Source organism: Eucalyptus grandis, chromosome 7 (assembly GCF_016545825.1).
Source record: "Eucalyptus grandis isolate ANBG69807.140 chromosome 7, ASM1654582v1, whole genome shotgun sequence".
Lineage (NCBI taxonomy): Eukaryota > Viridiplantae > Streptophyta > Magnoliopsida > Myrtales > Myrtaceae > Eucalyptus > Eucalyptus grandis.
The window spans coordinates 10,835,751-10,858,906 of NC_052618.1; the positions used below are offsets into that span (position 1 = coordinate 10,835,751).

The 23,156-nt window shown below is 38.2% G+C and overlaps 2 protein-coding genes across 2 annotated transcripts; both read right to left on the minus strand.

The window, feature by feature from the left end:
• Positions 1-319: 319 nt before the first annotated feature.
• Positions 320-1,961, minus strand: LOC120295835 (probable WRKY transcription factor 9). The gene is made up of 5 exons (XM_039317431.1): positions 1,636-1,961; positions 1,387-1,524; positions 923-1,267; positions 704-817; positions 320-601 (listed from the first exon to the last, which is right to left on the minus strand). The coding sequence occupies exons 1-5, from the start codon at positions 1,885-1,887 to the stop codon at positions 320-322; spliced, it is 1,131 nt and encodes a 376-aa protein (XP_039173365.1). The 5' UTR covers positions 1,888-1,961.
• Positions 1,962-14,065: 12,104 nt separating this feature from the next.
• LOC120296281 lies at positions 14,066-17,154 on the minus strand. The gene is made up of 3 exons (XM_039318058.1): positions 16,599-17,154; positions 16,405-16,494; positions 14,066-14,305 (listed from the first exon to the last, which is right to left on the minus strand). The coding sequence occupies exons 1-3, from the start codon at positions 17,043-17,045 to the stop codon at positions 14,066-14,068; spliced, it is 777 nt and encodes a 258-aa protein (XP_039173992.1). The 5' UTR covers positions 17,046-17,154.
• Between the last annotated feature and the right edge of the window lie 6,002 nt (positions 17,155-23,156).

The following is a 23,156-nucleotide window of genomic DNA, read 5'->3' on the forward strand; positions in this document are numbered from 1 at the left end:
GGGCTCCATAGGACGATGGCTCTCGCTCATTATTGCCCCGCTCTTCTCTTTGTTATTTATGAGCGACGTCAAAGCAGCCGCCACAGCAACCCTAAACTGGGGATCACAGGCGAAGGAGCTCGCACTCACGTTCTCGGCCGATCCTGGTGGCTTGTCTGTCCCTCTCGAATTGCCTGAGAAAGCGTCGTAGCTCGGCCTTCTGCTCATCCAAGAGGTATCCAGATGAGACAACGGGTAATTCATGGAAGAAGTCGTCCTCATCGGCAAGTTGTGCGGCAGCTCATAGGGGTTCACGTGGGTGAGATCGAGAACGATGCCCTTAGAGGGTCGTTGCTAGGGTTGAAGCTTCGCGCTCTTGGAAATTGAGAGGGAGCGCTGGAGTTTGCGATGTGATAGGAAGCGATGACGGTTGCGCGTTGACGAAATTTGAAGACATAGATCCATTCGACGAGAGAGGATTCATGCTTGAATCAAGTAATACAAAAGAGGCTGCATTGGAGGCTGTTGAGGCCATGGCTGTTGCACCCACTGGGAGGGGATGGTTGTGTGTTCCTTCATAGGTTGTTATCAAGATGGACATGTCCTCCAAGCATCTTTGCACCTAATTAAAAGTAATATCATCACATGTGAAACCTTATTAGTTGAATTTTGACAGTGTAAACATATATTGAAACCTTGAAAAGAATTCATGCACCTTTCATACCTGTTTTCTCACTGGACATCCCGGTGCCACGGTGCACCGGTAATATGCTCGAGGACATGGATTCCCTTTCGCAATTTTCTGACCGTACTTTCGCCATTGACAACCATCGCTCAACTGCACAAATATACCCCTAATCAGTACTCCTAATTCGATTTTTTTTTTCCCACAAGTCATGTTCTCGGTGATTACTGACTGAATATTGATTGAAATTGGACCTACCGTAGCTGCTTCGCATCTCGCTCGAACTGTGACTCGGGATTTCCTGTTGGGCATGGAGGCGACATGACTTGTTACGCCTGCAAATTGGTCGTTCCTTTGGATCTTGTCGTGTATCAACGGGAAATTTGTGTGATTTTGGTCCTTGCGGATGCCATCTTCTTTATGCACTTGTATTCCTTGTGGGTTGGCGCCAATTTGCAACCCCAGTGACAACCCTAGATCGCTCTCCCTGAGGGCGTCGTTTTTTGGGGATGGCGACGGAGAGTTCTCTTTGGGGTTGGACATAGATTTTGGTTCGTGATCGGGTTTTCCATTTGTGTAGAGCGAAAGAAAGGTTGAAGGATCCTAAATCAATAAGACCATAAATAGAAAGGAACTTTCAATAAAACGACAGCAATTAAACCTCAGTATAACTTCGTGTGAGAATTCATTTATACACATGAGACACAAAGAGACCACTTTACCTTTGATTGGTTGGATTGATGAACATCGTCGAATTTGAGCTGGAGATCATTGTATTCCTTCATTGTTTGCTCCACCACCCTCCTCAATGCCTTGTTTTCTTCTTTCATCCGATCCATCTCCTTCTTTAAAACGCATAACTACACACAAAACAAAGACATGAACATATATCTTCACAAGTTAATACACCAGACAAAAACATTAGCTGAGTTCAAACGAGAGAGACCAGGATCGATCCAAAGGCAATTTACCTCTTCCGTTTTCATACTATCTTGTAATGATAAATCAGCCGATCCATGTTCTTCATCACCATCGCGGTCTTCTTCTTCTCGTCGTTCTTGTTCTTCACCTGAAGCAGTTGTCACCACACCCTCAGCTTCTTCTGGACTTCCCACGCGTTCCTGATCATCGTGATGATCAGCCACTTGCACTTCGCAACGATCTTCGGTTGATCTTTCGCCTTCTTCTTCAGCGTCTAGCTTCAAAGATAGATCGATGTCCATGACCTTGAAAGCATGAGACAGAGAGAGAGAGAGAGAGAGAGAGAGAGAGAGAAAGACGCAGGGACGCAGGCTCGTCTCTCTTGAAATATAATCTCTCTCTCTCTCTCTCTCTCTCTCTCTGAAATGTACAGCTTTTGAGGTACCGAAGTCAATTCCCTCGTCTAAAGACTTGAGTATTAGACAAAAAACCAAGGAGGCATCTGCGGGTTTGACTTTGATTTGGGTCATTAATTAAAGCTTTCAATAAAATACATACGAAAGACTGAGCCATTGGCAACTGGCGATGGTATAGTTATATACATAGACTCCTGTGTTTGGGCACCTCAAAGTTTTCAATTTGTGGGCCCATCCTCAAGGTGAAGAAAATAAATAAATCCCTATTGTATGTAGATGTTTGTGTGTCTATATATATATATATGTATAGAGAATGTATAATATATAAGATCTGTACGACGACCTACGCACACCATTGCTTGTGCGCCACACACTTGCGAAGACTAGCCGCTAGGGTTTCTATATGGTGACCTTGCTATGTAGACAAATGACATCTAATATATAGTTTAGATTAATTGAATATGTTGTTATCAAGTCATATAAGGGAAATGCTTGAATTTATTTGCCTAGATATGACTACAACTACAAGCGACATCTAGTTATGAATAGTTAAGTGCGATATCAAGGATTAGCTCAAGCCGTAATGTCGATGTTGACTGATGCGAGACAAGAGAATTGACTCAATTCGAAAGCTAATGCAATTGTGTCTAGGGTTAATCCTCTCAAGGTCGCACACAATCAATGCTAAATTTTTCCACGAATTTCATCCAACCCTATGTGGGACAAGGTGGCTACACAAATTTGAGATTGATCGAGCTACCTCACATTTATGGAAAATATAGTATATTGGAGGATTTTCTAAACACAAACTGTAATTAGCGATTTAACTAGAAATCCAATGAAATTTACTTCCCTCCAAAAAAAAAAAAAAATCCTACTACAATATTCACAAACTATGCCCCAACACTTCGAATAATTATCGCGTAAGCTAACGTATTGGTCAATATTTAAACATATATATTAACTTCCATAGAAATTTATTCAAGAAGAGCAAAAATATCCTTTCATGTTGCACGACAAACCATTAACAATGACTGATGAATAAAACCTTCTCACGACCTAGGGTTTCAAGTATTTGCAGCCTTTCTTGCAATGAACAAACAAATCGTTCATGATGAGTTTGATCATTGGAATAGGGAAAAGGCCAATCCCTACGAATATCGTCATGTATCATTTAACTAATTCGAAGGGTTAATACATTAACTAGTAAGGAAGACCGTACATGACATTCAAGCAATTGGACCCTATACAATACTTGTATTAGGAGTATTATGTCTTATTAAGCGTATAAATTTTATAAATCAATCTTTGTACATTTATCGATGCTCATTTTGTTTAGTAGACTTGGAAAACTGGTTTCTCACTTATAGATAGAGTTACACATTATCTCAAATTGGAAATAACAAAAAAAAGGGTCGATTAAAAAGTCATGAAGAGAAAAATGAAAATTTCCAAAAAAAAGAAGAAGAAGAGATTCGGTGGGGCAACTCCAGATTTTCAACACATAAGAAAGGAAAACCAGGTTCTTCTTGTGGGTTCCCAAGAAAGCAAATTGAAAATGAGATTAGATGAATATAAAATGGAGGGGAATTGTTGTGACGTCATATCGCGGTGGGAATATGAACCCCGTATGAAATCCCATGAGAACGAGAGGACCCTAGGGATCAGATCTCAGAAATTGTCAACTACAATGACCTTGGACCTCTCTCTCTCTCTCTCTCTCTCTCTCAATCTTTTTCCATTCCTTGCTTCTTTCAAACCCTTATTTTTCGTCTCTTTCTATTCAATCATCGCCTACGTTAGCATGGAAAACTAAACAGGGCACAAGTCAATAGTTGTCCCTTCTCTACTCAAAGCTGAAATGTGAATAACTTATGGTTAGATGGATGATTCATTGACCGGTCTTTAACAAAGGACAAAAATCTGATGAAATTTTCTAGAGAGTTTATTTACATTTTAAATTTACTTCTTTCAAAAGAGGACGCATCTTGATATTTGAATATTCAGTGATTAAGACATGTTCTCTTATCTTATTTTCCCCCTCTTTTATCTTTTTCCTCGGTTTTCTTTTCCCCTTTTTTTCTCTTTCTTAGTTTTTGCCCCCTCCTCCAGTCAAACCGCCACAACTCCATGCCCCTACTGTCACGATCACGGTTCCACCTGATGCCGTCGGTAGCTTCTGACTTTGATTGATACTCCTCTCCAATTAAGGCGATCATGGAAGTTGTGACCCTTGGGGACTAGCGTGATGCGGATAACCTAACTTTGGTCATGAACCAGTAGAGATCATGATGATCGCGGCACCAAGATTGAGTTCTAAGTGACTTGTTTGCCTCCTTAGATGACCTAACTTTTTCACACCTGCCAGGCAACCTACATATGAATGAATCGATAGAGGTAACAACCCTAGGACTTGAAATGTTACTCATCTCTTTTTGCTTACCAATTTCTTTTGTTGGGTATCTAAAAAAGTAAGAGGGAAAAGAAAAGGAGGGTGCCGTATTACATTACTTGGATTGCTAGGTTTTTTTTTTTTATTTTTTTTGGGGTCAGAGATTGCTAGGGTTAGGGCTAAGCAAATGTTGGTACAAGTTTGACCCCACTGCCGAACCCTAACCCAACCCCGCCGGCCACCCAAGTAGCTTCATAGGCCATCTCCGGTTATATTTGCAATTTGTTTACTCTTTTGGTTCCCTTTAGCAATTCCTCCGGGTCATCTTCCTTTTCGGCTAGTTTGCTCCTGGTTATAGAACGAGTTCCGTTCACACGATATGAAAGATGCTTCTTCTTTTTTTGTCTTTTCTCAATGTACTTTTCATAAAACACAAGTGATTCCGTCAAAAAGAAGAAAACTCCTAAATTCAAAGAAAAGAAAACGGACGGTATATAATCTCGCTATCAATCACATTCATAAAAGTCGCACGAGACGCACACATTACATCATAATCTTTCTGTACTTTCTATATACTACAAATATGCGTAAACAGTATTTCTCATAATCATGTTCGTTAATATTTTCTAGTGGATCGATCCGTAACAATGATATCCCATCAAAAGGCATGTTAACACAATAACAACATGTGTATACATTAAAATCGTCAAAATAAGTCATTTTCCACGAGAGTTTCTTTCATATCATAAGGATCATACACTATGTACATGCTTTATACAAGGATAATCACACATGACATATACATATACAAAGACTATGGTTACAATCAATGTGCATACAATAATAAATTACATAAATTAAACAAATCATGTGCTTATTGATCTGGTTTCATGCAATGCACGAGGGCTTGGCCTTCTCGCAATGTAGGCTTGATTTGCGCGCGGTCACATGTCGCTCGCGACTCCGATCCCTATGCAAAGGTCAATCCTCTCTCTCTCTCTCTCTGCCTCGTGCATTGACTCCCCATGATCATTTTTGCGCAAGTCGAGGCAAAAGGTGAACGGGCCCCTAAAAATATGGTAGGAATCATGATTATATTCTTTAACTTTTCGAATCCTCCTTTTAAGCTATCCTCCCTTTTAAAATGACTTGGTAAGGAAGACATTTTCCCCATCGGATCTACTTCAAAGGGTCAAAAGATATAACTTGTGTGTCCAAACCGTGATTGCTTGTACATGTTAGGTGTATGGCACAAGTTCGATTTCGCATGTCATAACTACATACCACTCTGTATATTCGAGTCTACCACCCGGGTCTAGAGAGCGTCCTCCTTAATCCATGAAATTAGTAGGGTAGTCTGTGGACCGAAATTCACCCACTCAAAGTGGGCTTCCTTGTCATGAAAAATAGACAATGAAGATAGCTCTCGAGCATTTATTTCTTTAGAAATTTTTGTGTATATCAAATTCAGCCATTGTACATTTACTTATTAATCATCAAATATAATAATCTCCCCCATCAGCAAGGCAAGGGAGGAGGGAAAGATAAAAGGATAATATTGTAAGCAATTTATTACATGATGCTGTAGTAGATAGTGATAACACTAAGACTCTGTTTGTTTCACGGAAAATGTGGCGTTTCTGGAAAATATTTTCCAGAAAAATGTAATTATTTTCCAGTTTTCAATGAAATTTGAAAATGAAATGGAAAATATTTTGCGTTGTTCAGTAAGAAAAATATTTTCATCCATATACTCATTTTCATTTATTTTATTTTTTAAAATGGATTTTTCATATTTTTAAAAATCGATTGTTAATTATTTTTAATTTTTAAAATCTATTATTATTATTTTATTTTATTTGGTTTTCCATCTCCTTCTTTCTTGGCCGGTCATCGGCCACAACGATGGCCCACAACCGACCACCAGCAAGCCTCGAGCTCGCCGACAAGCACGAGGCTCGCCTCTCACCGAGATTGGTGAGCGTGAATGTTGAGCTCGAGGCTCGCTAGATCGACAAGCGTGAACTTGAGATCGACGACCTCGAGGTTCACCTAGCGACGGCCGGCAACTAGCCAAGAAAAAAGAAGATGGGAAACAAAGAAAAGAAATAGAAAAGAAAAAGGAAATTAAAATAATTCGAAATAAAAAGAAAATTAAAATTAAAAAATAATTCGAAAAAAAGAAGAAGAAGAAGAAGAAGAAGAAGAAGAAGAATAAAGGGAAGAATGAAGTGAGGATTTGTAGAGGTGTGAGATAAGAGAGATCAAGTGAGGAAAATGTTTTCTACTTTTCAAAAGTGGAAAACATTTTCCCATAATTCACCTTACCAAAAAAAAAAAAATATATATATATATATATATATATATATATATTCCCATAATTTAGAAGACTTTTTCTTTTTAGTTTTCCTCAAGGAATTCATTTTCCATAAACGAATGCTGGAAAATCGGGAAAACATTTTTCGGAAATTATTTTCCGTGAAATGAACGGAGCTTAAGAGAAAATTACACTCTATTTTGACAACAATTCAGTGTAACTAATATTGTGCTTTTAGTATCTATAACAAGTAATACGTGCACGGATTCTCTATATAGAGAGAGAAGGGGGGTTACATTATAATAAAGATCGGTAGGAATCCTCTAATTTATAGGGAATGGTAAATTGCCTCTTTTATAAAATTGGCTTGATAGTCAAGACTAAGATACAATAGGGAGCACCAATAAATCATCACCTCCAACCATAGCGAGGTCACCACCTTCGGCCACCGCCAACGGCGGCGCCGCCGCCTCCTTATTGCAGCTTTCCTTTGCCTCTCGACCCTAACCTTGGGGATAGAGCTGCAAAGAGAGTTGCGATTTTAGCGATGTAGCTTATTGTAGATCGTCCATTTTACCGACCATCAAGAAGTTAAAGATGTAAATTTACACCTCGAATTTCTAGGATCTCAACCTTCACAAAAAAATAAAATTAGATCAAAAGCCTTTTCGCCCTTCAATTTGGTGGGGCTACACGAGTCGTCTACCTAATTGTCTAATGGCCTAAAAACTGGTCAGTAGGGTGAGAGACTCAAAACTTCATACGCGGTACCTTAATTTCCTCATTATACCTTCCCGTGTTTGACAATTTCCCACGGATGGATTAGAGTCTCAACGATGATTCTCCCTATGCTCAAAAAAGTTGATTAACTATTGCAATTAGACTTGAACAACAACAGCCACCTCTATGAGCTTGAACAACAAGAACATTATAACTCTAGGATACATTTTGTTAATTTCGTAAAGGAGTGAATTATTGATTTCACTAGTTCTTAAACTTTTTCTCTTTATTCAATGTCATCCCTAAACTCTTTTCTTGTTAATGTCATCCCTCAACTTTTTGAAAGTGATTCAATATGGTCATTTCGTTGATATCATTGACAAAATCTTCAAGGTTTGTAACTTATCATTGTTTTTTTTTTTTTCAATTTCATCCTCATACTTTGTTTATTTGTTCAATATAGTCATTGAACTGTTTCGTTGTTTTCTCTCGCCTAATTATGTCATGTCAAATTTAGATTTAATCCCGATACAAAATGTTTATCAATTATGTTACGTCATTAAAATAAAAAAAAATATAACATGTTAGTCAAATGAATTACACAACAGAAAAATTGAAGTTATGAATTCTTATACATTAGAATGCTTACTTGTATTTACATATTGTAAGTATTCCTAGCCGTATCTAAGCAGGTCGTATTAATAAAGAAACATCTTAATGTTAAACTAAACCATTCCAAGAGCGTCACAAAAGGGATGAAAGGGTCAATCTACACCTTAGTTATTTTCTATTCATCACCATTAAACTTATAAGGATACATTGAAGCGTGTAGCGTGTATGGCTTGTCAAAGGTTGTGTGTAAAATGACCAGTCCTAAATAAGTGTCATCGATATTCGTCTTGAAGAGTACCCAATGACTTTCACCATGCTCAAGCGGACACTATCAGAGAGAAAGAACCAAAATATTAGAGTTTAAGGATGAAAATGAACGGACAAATAAAGTCTAAGGACGAAATCAAACAAAAAAAAAATGATAACAAGTTAGTACCTTTAATTGGCACATCAGCAAATTTCATTAAATCTGTAACGGAAGAACCATATAGAATGAATATAAAAAAGTTCATAGGCAACACTAAAAAAAAATTCATAGAGGACATTCAACAATGAGTAAAAAATTGAGAAATACTAGTGTCACTACCCTATATAAATCGTCAATTTAGGCATGTCTCTATCTAGACAATGTTTGCTTCACCACTAGAAGAGATAAATCAATATAAAATATAAGACCATCGATTGGCTCGGAGGTGCTTAACCTCTCATATTAGTTTGCAATTAAGAAATTCATCAATGAATTCCGCAGCCTATCTATCAAATTCATTACAAAACTCTTTTTTTTTCTTTTCTCATACAAGATTTAGTCATCCAATTCACTAGGAGAATTACTAAAAAAGTCATAAACCTATTTTAATCGTGCTAATTCAGGCAAACTTTTTTTTGTCAATTCAATCGTAAACCTTTTGCATTTGTGCCGGTTTAATTCATCCGGCCAATTTTGGCCGGCTAACACTAACATGATAGTGTCAGCACTAATATGGTATTTTTAAAATAATATTTTGAATTTTTTAAAACTTTTTTTTAAACTCCCCCCTTCCTTAGGGCGCTAGCCGAGGTAGAGTGTTGCTGCCCTCCTAGTCTGGGCAAGGGCTATGACTGCCTCGCCGCCCGATCGAGGGTCCCAGCCCTCATTGCCCTAAGGGAATGGAGGGAGGAGAAAAAAAAAAGAAAAGAAAAGATAAAAACAGAAAAAAAAATTATAATATTATTTTTAAACTGCCATGTTAGCGTCGACCGGCCAAAATTGGCTACATGGATTGAACTGGCATAAATACAAAATGTTTAGGACTGAATTAGTAAAGATAAAAAGTTTAGGATTAAATTGGACGATTGTAATATGTTTGGGCTTTCTTTGATAATTTTCCCTATCTTTGTCAATAGCTCACCTACGAGGTCTTCCTTCTTCTAAACTATAGATATTATAGTATGAGATTACAATTCAAATTAATGGTTTGCATCTCACGTTGCAATATACAACAACTGACCTTTCTCAATCGTTATTGCACGCACGCAACTAAGCTTAGTAAACCCTAGGAAACTTCCAAGTGATAAAATAATTATATTTTTTATAATTGTTTTCTGATCCGGTTTCTAGCTGGAACCCACGTGAAATTTGTCAAAATCGAAATTAGTTTTTTTGGGTGTGTACATGAATACCAAAGGCATTTACTCATGTCTTTTCGAAGGTTTCTTGTGAGCTTGAAACTTTGACCTGTGATTTGCTGCTTCTTGATCGAAAATGCCAAAAAGTCTCGACCGACGAATTACTCTTTGTTTTGAACTCGAAAAGATGGATGGAATTTGTGGTCGAATTGATTATTAGACCAATAGGAAAACTTATATTGCACGTCCTATATTGTCATTTGTTGAATACGACCGATTGATGAGTAAAGGTCAACTGATGAGTAAGGTCGACTGATAAGTGAATTTCAACCATTGGATGATGATGAAGATAACTCACCGTGTATCATCGTATCTTAGAAATTTCCCAGTGGCCAATTATGTAGCCGCGTTTAATGCACTTTGCAGGTTTACAGAGATACTATTCGAAACATATGAGCAACATGCATGGGGGTTGCAGCCCTTGAGTGGTCTAGGCAAGGGTCACTGGCCATCACCAAGGCCCCGGCGCCCTGTTGACTGGAAATCTAGGAAGATGAAGGAAAAAGAAAAAGAAAAAAGTTTAAAAAATTCTCAACACGATATCGTTTTGAGCTCCATTAGACACATTGGATTGCGTAGGAAGGCCGATGCTGACTGAACCATCAAGTTAGTCATTTCCAGCTTGAATTAGATGAGTGGACAATATTGAAAAATCACCAAAAGATTTAAAAAATTAGCCAAATTAAAAAATTTGAGAATAAATTAATGGTTGTACACTAGATTTAAGACTTTTTGGGCAATGTTGCCCACCATGAATTTTGAGTTTAGGCACCAATTTACACCTTGACAATAATTACTGATGTAGCCTTATTTATGAAGAGCGGCCATTTTACGTCCCAAAACGCTCCGGTCACATTGACAGCCAACCTAAGAAAGAACCTTCTAACGGATGATAACCAAAACAATTTTCGGGTTTTCTTCAATAATTCTCAGATGAAAAGCCAAATTTAGGTAACTATTCTGACAAAAAAATAACACACTAAAAATAACACCATTTTTTTTTAATATAAAATGACCAACAATTCAAATCAAATAAGGATAATTACCAACAAATAAAAGAATTATTTCCGAAGAGTTCTGACATTCTAAAATATTGATTCAGAATCTCTGGTTACCAGATTTTTCTCCGAGTCAACATGCATGGCTGACACAAATCCTATTAAGATAAGGCGATATGGCCCGAGTCTTTTGGCATTTTTTCTCACGATGACGACAGCGAGAATTGATGCCATCTCTTTCTTCTTTCTTTCCCCCACTTTTCACGCTCGTGAGAGTTGACATGTATGGTCATCACAACTTTTCGATCTTTTTTTTCATAAGATCTACTAATGATTAATTTAACAATTTATTGCGTGAAGAGGTTCGATCGATCTGATGTAGCTATGTAGAAATCGATGGCCAATCTATTCTTGGACAAGTGACTTCAAAATGGTTAGAATATCCCTAGGTTCAAAAGATCTTTTTTACCATCAAATGGGTTGATACTTAGGCACCCTTAAATTCCAGGAATTCGTCACTTCAACAGTCTTTGATGGTTATACAAATATCCAAAATACAAACGAGATGGATGATTGTTGGCCCAACCATTCTTCTCAGCGCACTTCGCAAAATTTTACAATCTTCATATGAATATCGGCAAAAGAGAATTGTAACACTCTTTATGACACGTGATGGATAGGGCGGGACTTACACTACAGAGGACTATAAATGAATTTAGGGAGAGAGTGAGCATTCCCAAACGAGCACAAGTAGATTAGCAAAGGCCAGAATTGACGTGATTTGTCGAGAGTACGGGCTGCATTCACCTAAAGTCCCACGGCAGTCGCTCTTAACTCGGGTAGTTCGATGCCATCGAAATCCGCTGCTGCTTAAAAAAAGTCTTAACAGAACGACATCTAAATGGTGAAGTAACTCGGGAGACTTGGGCATGTGGCCCGACCCGACCTAAACTCGTGAAGAGTCGAACCAAGACATCACATGTGAACTTGATGCGCTCCATCCCTCTCCCCTTGCAGAATCCTAAGCATGTGTTTTGACATGGGGCAAACAAACGTTTGTCCGTCATATTGAGATATCCCTGAAGCTCAAATCCGTACCAAATGCCCCCTGTCCCAAGTTACTGCTACCGATAACTTCTTCGACAAAGTCGGGTCATGTCTATGATGCACAATGAGTAAAACAAATTGTGCCGAAGAGATCAACTCGTGCAAGCTACAGAACAGAGAAAACTCTCGACCGACTCCAAAACCTTAACGCTCAGCAGGTTGAGTTTGCACCAAACAGCCTCTATGTGTACCACTCTAGACAAGTATTTACTTAGGTGTCTCCATTTTGACGAAAAATCGACAAGTACAAAAATTTCTAAGGTGAACTTACATAAGTTGGTTACAATATAGAGATCAACGTCAGACAAGATAAACTTCCAAAGATAGAGATATATAAGGGACAGAATTTCCCCCTCAATCACTCTATTAAAATCTCTGATGAAAGGAACAACATATAATATCTAGCAGATTAACCAGCACGAATCAAACCCTTTCATTAAGTCAACTCGAAGCAACAATGCAAACTCAAATATATTCTATGAAGTGGAGAAAGCCGGCAAGGTTGTGTTAAATCTATGTTCTCTCTCAGGAAAAAATTCCACAAAATCCCATAAGTTTTTGTCATATCTGACAACCTTATCTTTTTTTCTTTCTACAAGTATTTGGCAACCTACCTGATGCCATTAATATGAATATGATGTAAAACTGTGTATTATGAAAGAAAAGCATCATGACGCAAGAAAATCCAAAGAACCATGCCAGTAACGAGTTTATTCCTAAAAAAAAATTCCCGCCCCATTAGTTTCTGGAGACGATATATACATTACATCCCACAAATTAATCAAGAAAAAGGCTTACAAAGCACCATCGAAGGATAGATTAGTTACAATCACCCAACCTCTATCCTCTACATACTCCATATGGTCATGAGTGCCCTTGTTGAAGGATCTAAAAAAATTACGACAGGGGAAAAGCCCTACAACAAGGCACAGAGCTTAGGCAAGGAGGTACTTTTTCCAGCAGCTTCACCAGAACCAGAGAAACAGAAGCCTCAATCTAATTCCCATGCTTAACGGTATAAATGAATGACTTTTCACTCACATCAATAGAAAGCTAAGAAATCGCAGCAGGAGAAAATAAAGACAGCCCAGAGAACAAGATACCAAAAAACTATCTCATCTTTCTATTCCTTTAATCAGATGACCAAAAACCGTGAGCTATTTGTCAATTGCCTAATCTCACAAAAAGACCAAATCCAAAAGCAAATATATTAAAGAAAGAAGCATTTTCCTTTTCTTTCCCCTTTTCCCTATATGTCCCTCAGCTATTCCTACAGCAACCTCTGAAAAGGCAGGCAGAGCACATGACAAGCTAATTCGAAGATCACACATCTTCAGCTTATTCCCACTCCCTCCCAAGCAAAGATAGCCACATCCCCACCTCCTTCAAAATATTAGATTGGATTTTCATCCATTGAAATAATTAAAGATTATAATCAGCTTTAAACAATTAATCACAACCTCGGACTTCACTGCTGCACTTGGCAGATCAAGATCGCACGTGAGACCCAGCAGAGCTCAATCCAAATGACTCATTGCAGATCTTTCCGTTCATGTTCAGGTGGAGAAATTTTTGCTGGCCCCCAAGCAGTTGGGACGATGGCCTCGATTTCATATACTACATTAACATCAAATGTCACAAGTCAGATGTCCATTAAATGAGACAAGCATATAGTGAATTATAATACATATATTTATTGCGCTAGTTTTTTGAAAAAAGAGATGCCCACCTCTTCATAAAATGCACTTATTTCCTCCTCAGTAAGGCCTTCATCATCTCCATCTGCAGCACCCTCCTCCCACCCAAGAGAACGCAAAAATGCAAACTCTTCCTCATTTGGATAGTTTAAATGCTCCTCTCCATTTCTGATCAAACCCAAAGTACAGTCACATGCATCACCATTTTCAACTATCTCTCTGGCGTGCTCAGTTGGAAAGTCTGAAACAGAGATAACTGAAGAACTTTGATGCTTAGTTTCCAAAGAGATAGAATCAGTGCCAGCCTCAGCGCTCAAAAGCTCTGATTTTTCCTGATCAGAAACTGATACAGTACTAGTAGTATCAGTTCTAGTACTGATGCTCGTAGAAGATTTCTGCTTTATGAGATTGAAGAAGTCATTACGGCTTTGAGTCTGCAAAGATGGTCTCTTCTCTAAAGTCACCAATGATGTAGCTGGCTTACGCTCAGAACCTCCCAAGTTCTGGTTGCTGACAGAATTCTTAGAGTGAGAACCAACAGATGATGGTGCCAGATTTAGGGGCTACGTGGAACTTTGACTCCATTTGGGGAAACCAGGTTTTCATTCACTGTTGAAGAGAGACCATTCAGATCCCCTGATGGTTTCAGAACTTGCAACTTTCCTAGATTAGAGTTCTTCCCAACATCCACTCTTGCAGGCCCACCACGCATAGGCTGATTCCCATAGGGCGTAGGGGAGAACTTAGTAGTCTGCTGTGCGGCTCTTGTTTTTGATTTCTCCATCGAACTAAGCAACTGGAAGAAATATGAGAAAACATCAAGAACACAATTAAATTAAAATTGACCATCAAACATGGCAAGACACATCTAATTTTTAATAGAACAAATCAGCTGCCACCACTATCTATTCAGATTCAGAACTCACTATTCCGAAATTTGTTCCATCAAACTTCTTCAGGGAAAGAAAAATAGTTCTTATACCCACCCCCAAAAAACAACAAAAGACTTCCATCAAACTTCTCCGGAGAAATAAAAATAATTTATACCCCCAAAAAACAACAAAAGACTTCCATCAAACTTCTCCGGAGAAATAAAAATAATTCGTTTGGACAACAAAATACAAAAATGCAAATGTCTCTATGACATGCATGCACATGGGACTGTCTCACGGCTCCCTCTGACCTCATCAAAGGTAACTGAGAAACTGTAAGTATTAAAAGGGCATCATTAACTCTTGCAATTAAGAATTCAAAACAGGAAATTTCATTCTCTCCATCAAATTGCGAATGCACTACATCTACATTTGTAAGCTCAAGCATACACAGAAAATCAAAACAATCTCAATATAAGGATGGTCAGTTCTCTATGACTTATTACACTGCCTCACAAACAGCTTGTTCAAGACAGTGTGAGGAAAAAGTGGCGCATTATTAGTTTTCCAGAAGGTGTAGAATGTAGAACAGAAGAAAAATGACATGCCACCCTGAAGAAGAGGGCATCCAGACCAGAAGAGTGCTCCATACATTTAACCAACCAGAATAAACGAAATGAAGAATTTTCATTCACAGCATGAAAATGAAAATGCAAATAACAAACTGTGATCGCTATTCTTACGATGCCCCATAGAGGGGGAAAATAACTTGCATAATTTGTTGTTAAACATACGGGCTCCCAACATTGTCAGCAATAATGCAATGGAACTCATAGAAAAACTCTATAAAAGTCACATAAAGCCACACTTTTATCTGGTGGAACTTGCAGAGTACACGCCACACTTATAATAATACTAAACAGCCAAATTATGCAACAAATTTTTACACAAACATAAAGCTCTCTTACAACCCCATTATATAATTAAAAAACTTGGTCTAGACAGGCTGACCTACTAGTCCTAATAGGCTAATCCCACGATTAAACACATTCACAATGCAATCAATCTCAGACCAAACAAGTAATTCAACCTGAGCAATTAAGAGTGGAGATTATTGGCTTAAGTCATGGTAATTTTAGGCCATGGAATGGGGTACCACAAGTTGCAAGCACAAGATAAGGTACAGATCTATTTATAAGTTGGATAATGGCTCATGAAAATATTTTTTGGACAATTTACTATGTTGAAGGGGAGCAAGTGTTTTCATAGGCATTACTTTTCAGCATTTGCAAACTTGTCTGACCAAAAGCACATGCTCTGGCATTATCAACTTACAATTTTTCTTATGATTCCATTAAGCAGTTAATAAATGTAAAATTATACCATATTCAAAGCTAAGAAATGCCTAATACTAGAAGCTCCAGCTCCATGGGGTTACTATCGAGGATCTATTTGTGTCGACCAGATCAAAAATATGGAGCTCGTAACGGGAATTTGTCCATCCAGATAATGGGACCAAACAATTCTTCCATTTTCATGACCCAAAGTTAAAACTACCAAAAAAGCAGAATGAGACATCCAACTTTGTTTGATTTCTGAAGGTGAAGCATAGCAAGTCAGCCCAAATCAACAACATAATGTAACATGTAGAGTTATTAGAAGAACAAAAGCAAGGACAGTGGTGATACACAATAATGAGATCCTAAAAGAGAAGCGCAATACAAAGAGGCACAGTTTAATGGATAACAGGTTGATTTCTGTCAGATATTGAGGTGAAAGCCAAGTATATATGGGCTTTAGAGTCTTGCTTTGGACAAAGTGAAGCATCGGTGAAATTATTATGAAAAATTATATCACAATTTTACGGGCACATAACGACGAATATCACTTTTTATGTTGTCTCAAAACTGCATTTCAAATAGTTTTAATTGGGATATGAAGCAGTCTAATCGATTCCACCTACGCATCTAATAGGTTAGAACCTCTATAACCCAGAATACAGTCATGAAATTAGAAACATTACCTGAGATTTGGGCATGGATGGTGTCACAGGGATCAGTTGCCTTGATTGTTTGATGGCCAACTCTTCAAGCCTCTGACTATCAACAGACAACTGCAAATTCTAAAGTTATCAGCCTAGAAACCCATCTATATGTTCAAATACAGCATGATAGATATAGATGAACATTATAAAATCCAACAGGGGACTATATTTACCTGAGGAGGTGTGCGAGCACGAGAGGGACTTTGGGCAACAGCCTCTGACATTTTAAGGCCATTCATATTTTGACCTAAAATAGCCGAGCTTCCAGGTACAGTTTGCGGAGACGGCAAACCAGTTGCATTATTGTTTCCAACCACTCCAGGCACCTCTGCCAAAACCGTCCACCCATCTGCACTAGTTTTGTCTGAATTAGCACTTGAAGGCCTCTGAAAGGTAGCAAAAGATCCCACAGAAGGTACTCTTGCTACTTCAGAAACTCTTTGCCTCTCTTCAGTTCCAAGAAAGGGAAAGTCCTGTCCCAATGCAGCTTCAGTGGTGCTACTTGTATCTCTGCCTTTTGTAAGCAAACCACTAGTGATGCTGCGGCCCCCATTTCTCGCATTACTAATATCACCAGCCACTGGACTACGCAAGGTCTCTTCCTGTCTCCTGCCATTCATAGACTGTGAACGCCGTAGCACATCCTTGTCCAACTTACCCAGCAGCAAACTACCTACAGGATCAGTATAATCTCGATTCTTCTGTAAACCAAAGAATGGCTTGTCATTGTGAGGAGTTCATATAAATCTTCCAAAGCTTCATCCCGATGAGTTCTACTACTGCTGAAAGATCGTGAGTGTGTTGATCCCTTACTATTGGAGCTCCGACGAAAATAAGAAGAAGTGGTTCGATCAGACACCTGAATTCCACTGCTTAAAGAAGACCTATTTCTCACGTTCTTATTCGCAGAACGATCATCTATCAAAGGAAAAATAAAATAATCATATAAGTTATCCATTAACGTAAAAAGCCAAATAATAGCTTCAGCGGAGACTATACAGTAACTTGGAGAGGCCATACATATCCAAGCAAACCCAGCTCACAATCTGCACTACTGCTATATTCATACAAACTCTACCTCAACTAAATGCAAAACCTAAGGGAAGTATATTAACAAACAAGGCTACACAAAACAAGGGTTAATTGCATATACACATCAAAACGTTAAAATATAATACAGTTCCTGCACACCTTTATTTCTCATATGAATCTACAGAAACTAAATTACTTTTGCCACAAAAAAGAAAACAAAAGGATTATACTCAAAAGGTTACAAAGTAATGGATAGATCATCTTTAATTGTGTTGCAGAGTAGCAACATGACAGTACAATAGCAAAACGGATAACTCCAATAATCTTATGTCTGCATCCTTAAAAACTTCTACATGCCATCTCAACTATCATGCTTCAAAGCTCGAAACTTGGTTAACTTCCCTCCTTATTTTATCCCAACAAATGATTTCCGTAGGTAGATTTGCCATCCTCTCCTACACCCACATCAATAAGAACTTTCGCATGCCATCTCATGTATCATGCTTCATAAGTCTTAACTACAATTACCTTCCCTCCCAATAAACTTAAACAACTAAATATGATATTTCCGGCAACACCAGATGTCAAAAACAAAGACACGTGCCATTTAATGAAAAAGGTACCTGAGCGCAAAGAAGATGAAGATTGTTGCTGTCTACTGCCACCTCCAGAGAGGCTTCCACCGCTCTTCAACCATTCTGGAACTAAAGAAGGCTCACTCCTATCCATCATTATTAAATAACATGATCATTGACAATACCAAGAACCGCGATCAAGATTCCTTTCCTTCTAAAAATCTCCTCAGTGTCCTACAAAACTGTCGGAAACCTCCCCCAATCCAGCCAGAACCCCCCAAAATTCCACTTTCAGTCGGCAATAAACTCCACGGACCTTCAATGGAAGACCCTCCCGAAACAGTCAGCACCAATCGTCCCCGCAACTTCCAACCCCTCAGGCTCGCCCAAAACTGCTCGCTGCAGACTACCCGGCCTTTCTTTCTTGCCCTCTCTCTCTCTGTACACTATACACAATTACCCCGCAGTCGAACAGCCCTAAACTCCAAACCAGAGAAAAACCTATCAATGAACGAATGCCGAGAAGCAACAAAACGATGGTGCCCAAGAAAGGTTATTTATCAACGGCCAATGTCGGTGAAGAACGGGGACAAGAAGCAAATTTATCCAGCGAGGCTAATTCGCCCAAGAGAAGCGTTCGAATTGACACGAGAACTCCCACTGCGATTAATCCACCGAAGAACCCAATCGATTCCCCGACCAACCAACCAACCCGAAACGAACCAGAGAAACGAACCCTAAGAATCGCCCCCAAAAAAATTAGCGGGACCGAGAACCGCCCCCGAGAAAAAAAGCTAGGGTTTGCACTCCGCGCAGAGAGGGGCAGGAGAGCGAAAGCGACAGAGGAAAGAACTTATCGAGAGCCCAAGGAGAAGGGGATTGAGGAAGAAGCGCCCCACGCCCAACCCGAACGAACGGATTGGGAAACGCGGACAAAGCCCGAGCCCGAGCCCGAGAAAACGCCGCCGCCCACCGCCGCCGCACGCCGCCGCCGCCGGCCGACGACGACACCCCGAAACTGGCGCCGCGGCTATATCTCGCTTCCTCCCACAGCGGCGGAGCGGAGCGAGCTTCTCGGCGCAGAAGAACAGGCCCCAATCGCCAATGGCGGAACCACGAGAAACGCCAACGAGATTCAAACCCAGAAGAGATAGAGAGAGAAAGGGCGAGGGAGAGAGGAGGCTTCTGTGTGGGGAGTGCTTTGGGGGAAGTCTAGAGAGAGAAGGGAGGGGGGGAGGATTTTGATAGCTGGGCGAATAAGAGAGGGAAGAGGAGTGGAGAGAGAGAGAGAGAGGGGGAGAAGGAAATAAGGAATGTTGGCCTCTAAAATCTGCCCCGTGGGAAGGTGACCGACCCTTTCTTTTCCCTCTCCCTCTCTCTCTCTTCCTCCTTTTTTTTTTTTTTTTTTTTTTGAATTTACATTAAGGAAAAAGAGAGGATTTTTTTTTTATTAATTTATTTACTTGATGACGATTTGGTTCCCTCATTGGAAAGCCCTCTCTCTCTCTCTCTACCTATCTCTATCTCTTATCTCTATCTCTATCTCTAAACCCTAACTTGCCTTTTGGCCTTTTGGTGGGCTTTTTGGAGTGAGAGAGATGGATTAGTCGTGTGGCATGCATTGTTGAGAAGCTTGCGTAGCAAGTTTTCCAGAGTCTGTATCCGATTTGGACTGTTAGTGCTTTCTGCATCCACTTCAAATCGACATGTCTTATCGGATTCTTGGAGTTTCCGGGTTCCTCTCACCGAAAAGTAGGGTATTTTTCGACATCCACTAAGGTCATCCCGCTTATTCAATGAATATACCATTAACAGATTAACGAGATTGCCCTTTTTATTTTAATATACCGATATTCACATGTCTCCATCTTTCAATTTATATTTTTCGAGTCTATCCGCAGCTTTGACGTTTTACATCTAGAGATGCCGAGGTACATCTAGAGATGCCGAGGTCCACACATAATCTGGATGAAATAGTTTAAGGACTTATTTTGATTCAATTTTTTTAATTTAGATAATGGAAAAGGCGGATTTTTTTTTTTCGTTGTTTGTGTATTTGCTGGCGATTTGGTTCCCTCTTTGGAAAGTCCCTCTCTCTCTCTCTCTAGACCCTAACTTGCCTTTTGGCTTTCCAAGAGCTTTTTTGAGTGAGAAAAAAGATTAAGGATAGAATAATGGTTGTTGCTACATTGTGAAAAAGCTTGCGTGGCAAGTTTTTATGGTTTGTATTCGATTTGAGCAGCAAGTACTTTCCATATTGCTTCAAATTGACATACCTTATGGGATTCTTGTGGAAGAGGAAAGAATCTCACGTGATGATGGTTATTTGTGTACTGAGGATTATCATCTGGATGGTTTGATTTACTCATGTATATCGATTTTTTAATCGAATTCTTCCACACGTGTATATCGATTTTTTAATCGAATTCTTCCACACGTGGATCAACTAACAAAAGTGCGTGACTTATTTTTAACCCCTATAATGGACCTAATAAAATCCAAATTACAAATGGTTGTAAGTCAATGAGCCTTCGTCTGTTAGCATCAAATTTACATCACAAAATTTCTCGAGAGCAAGAAAGGCAATCATGCAAGAAAGGCAATCATAAGTAGTTGTAATTTGCACCTAATTTTGCATCCCTTGGTATGTGTCTTCGAAATTGCTCGGGAGCAGTAAATCTTTTTTTTTTTTTTGGCCTTTGGAACACCATATTAAGAGAGCTCTTGCTACATATTTCTTTGAAATTGGTGTTGCATTAGTTACTAGAATCAAAACATTCCATAACAGATGTGACGCAACCGCGTTGATCGCTCTCTTCACATCAATTTTTTTGTAGGGAAAAAAACAAAATTGCATACATCAAGTTGATAGGGCTTGGACTGCCCAATCCTCCAATCAATGGTGGATGAAAGAGAGCCGCTTTTCTGAAATTCTCGTTACAAAAAGCATCCTTCTAAGCATCTTTACTCCTTATTCGTAAATCGTAATAAACACGTAGATCATGTGATACGCGAGCAAACTTACTACAATTGTGCAACATGTTCCGCACCTATTCAAAAAATGCAAAAAATATATATTATAGCATAAAAATATATATTTATTTTGTTATTACACATTGGATTTGGGCTTAATTGTTTCGCAAAAAATTTCAAAGAAAATGATAATATTTTTCTAGTATTTGGTTGAAACCTAAAAATAACTAGAAAATACTTTCCGTCATTTAGTATGGAAAATTCGATCAATCTTTCCCAAGGAAAATTATTAAAATGCTTGAAATTTCTATTTTATTTTTTGTTTCTTTTTTTTTCTCTCTTTATTTCTCAACCAAGGATCGCCACAGGCGAGGGATGAGCTCGCCCAAGGCCAGCAAAAATTGAGCTTACCAAATTCCAACGAGTCAAGTCGAGCCAACTTTAGGTGAGGCTTCACCTTTCAATGAGCTCAAGCCGTGCTGGCCTTAGGGAGCTTGTCCTCCACTTGTGGCCAACGATCGATTGAAGAATAAAGAAAAAGAAAGAAACAGAAAAAAAAAAAAGTAATGAAATAATTGAATACGTTTAAAAAAAAAAAAGAAGCAATATTAAAAAATATAATTAAAAAGGAGTGCATGAATATGAAGGTGCTTGGTTTGGTTCAGAGAAAGAGGAGGGAAAGTGATATCCTCTTTTTGAAAGTTGAAAATCATTTTCCCCACTATTGAAGAATTTTTTTTTTTCATTTACGAAAAATATTTTCCTTAACTAGTTTATTTTAATCAAATCAATTGTCAAAAAAATTGGAGTTCTTTCTCTCTTTTCCGCAAAATAAATACAGCCGTGAATATGCATGCTAGATATCATTTCTCACCAAAAATATAATTATCATCGACGGGCCAATGATTTAAAAAAAAACAAAACAAAACATCGTATCAATAATGGAGAAGTACACACGCGGTCAATGCATTGACGCCAAACATAGGATTTTCCGTTCAAATATCTTCAATGTAGCAACTTTCCTAGGACAAGTCCTGTCGAGGTGGAATCACGCATGACATTGAAAGACAACATTTCAATATTATTCAATCTTCAACCATTGACTATTTTAAAGGGATTTTGTTTGCTGGCTACGCCTATTTTCTGCTTTTTAGTATATTTTTTGGAATAAAGAAAAATGGAAAACGGGCTGAAAACTTTGATGGAAAATGGAAAAAAAAAAAATTGATTTTGTCATTCGAGAGATGAGAGGTAGGAAAATATAAAATTTTCGGTACTTTCTACTTGGATTTTGGTCGACCATCCACTAGTTACTAAATGTAAGAAGTATTATAATTATAGATACCGATGTTCGATGAAATGTACATATGTACATGCCACTAGCATTTCATGGGAATGCTAATTCAATCTTTCATTTATTGATGCTAATATTATGATAAAGTATATTCAATATATAACTGACTATCATGGTGTTGTTAAACAATACTTTTAAGATTAATGACTATAAATTATATAAATAATTACTAAATTTCTAAGTTTGACCAATCCAATAGTAAACCGTTATAGATTCTATTATGTGCAGTTAAATAATATTTTATAATCAATGATGAATATAATTCGGGTCAATTTAATATTTTCAAATTAAATACACATTATAGTAATTTATGGAATTCTTTATGAATATAACTAATTGATACCAGATGGATATTTTAAATGGATATTGTACTAATCAATTGTTTCATGAACTGGTTGATGGATATCTTAATTGATGTTACGTGGACATATTATAATTCTCATTATTGCTGACTATTTGATAATTATAATGACACCTATTAATCAAAATTGCATAAAAATTATTATAATATCGTAAGATAATTAACATTATTTGCAGCTAGGGTTAAGATACGCTATGACAGTATGCGCATAATTAGGTAATTATGTATGAAAAAGTGGACAAAAAAGGGTACTTTATATAATGGAAAAGGAGGATTTTTTTTTTCTATTGTTTGTATTTGCTGGCGATTTGGTTCCCCCTTGGAAACTCTCTCTCTCTCTCTCTCTAGACCCTAACTTGCCTTTTGCCTTTCCAAGAGCTTTTTTGAGTGACAAAAAAAGATCAAGGATAGAATAATGGTTGTTGCTGCATTGTGA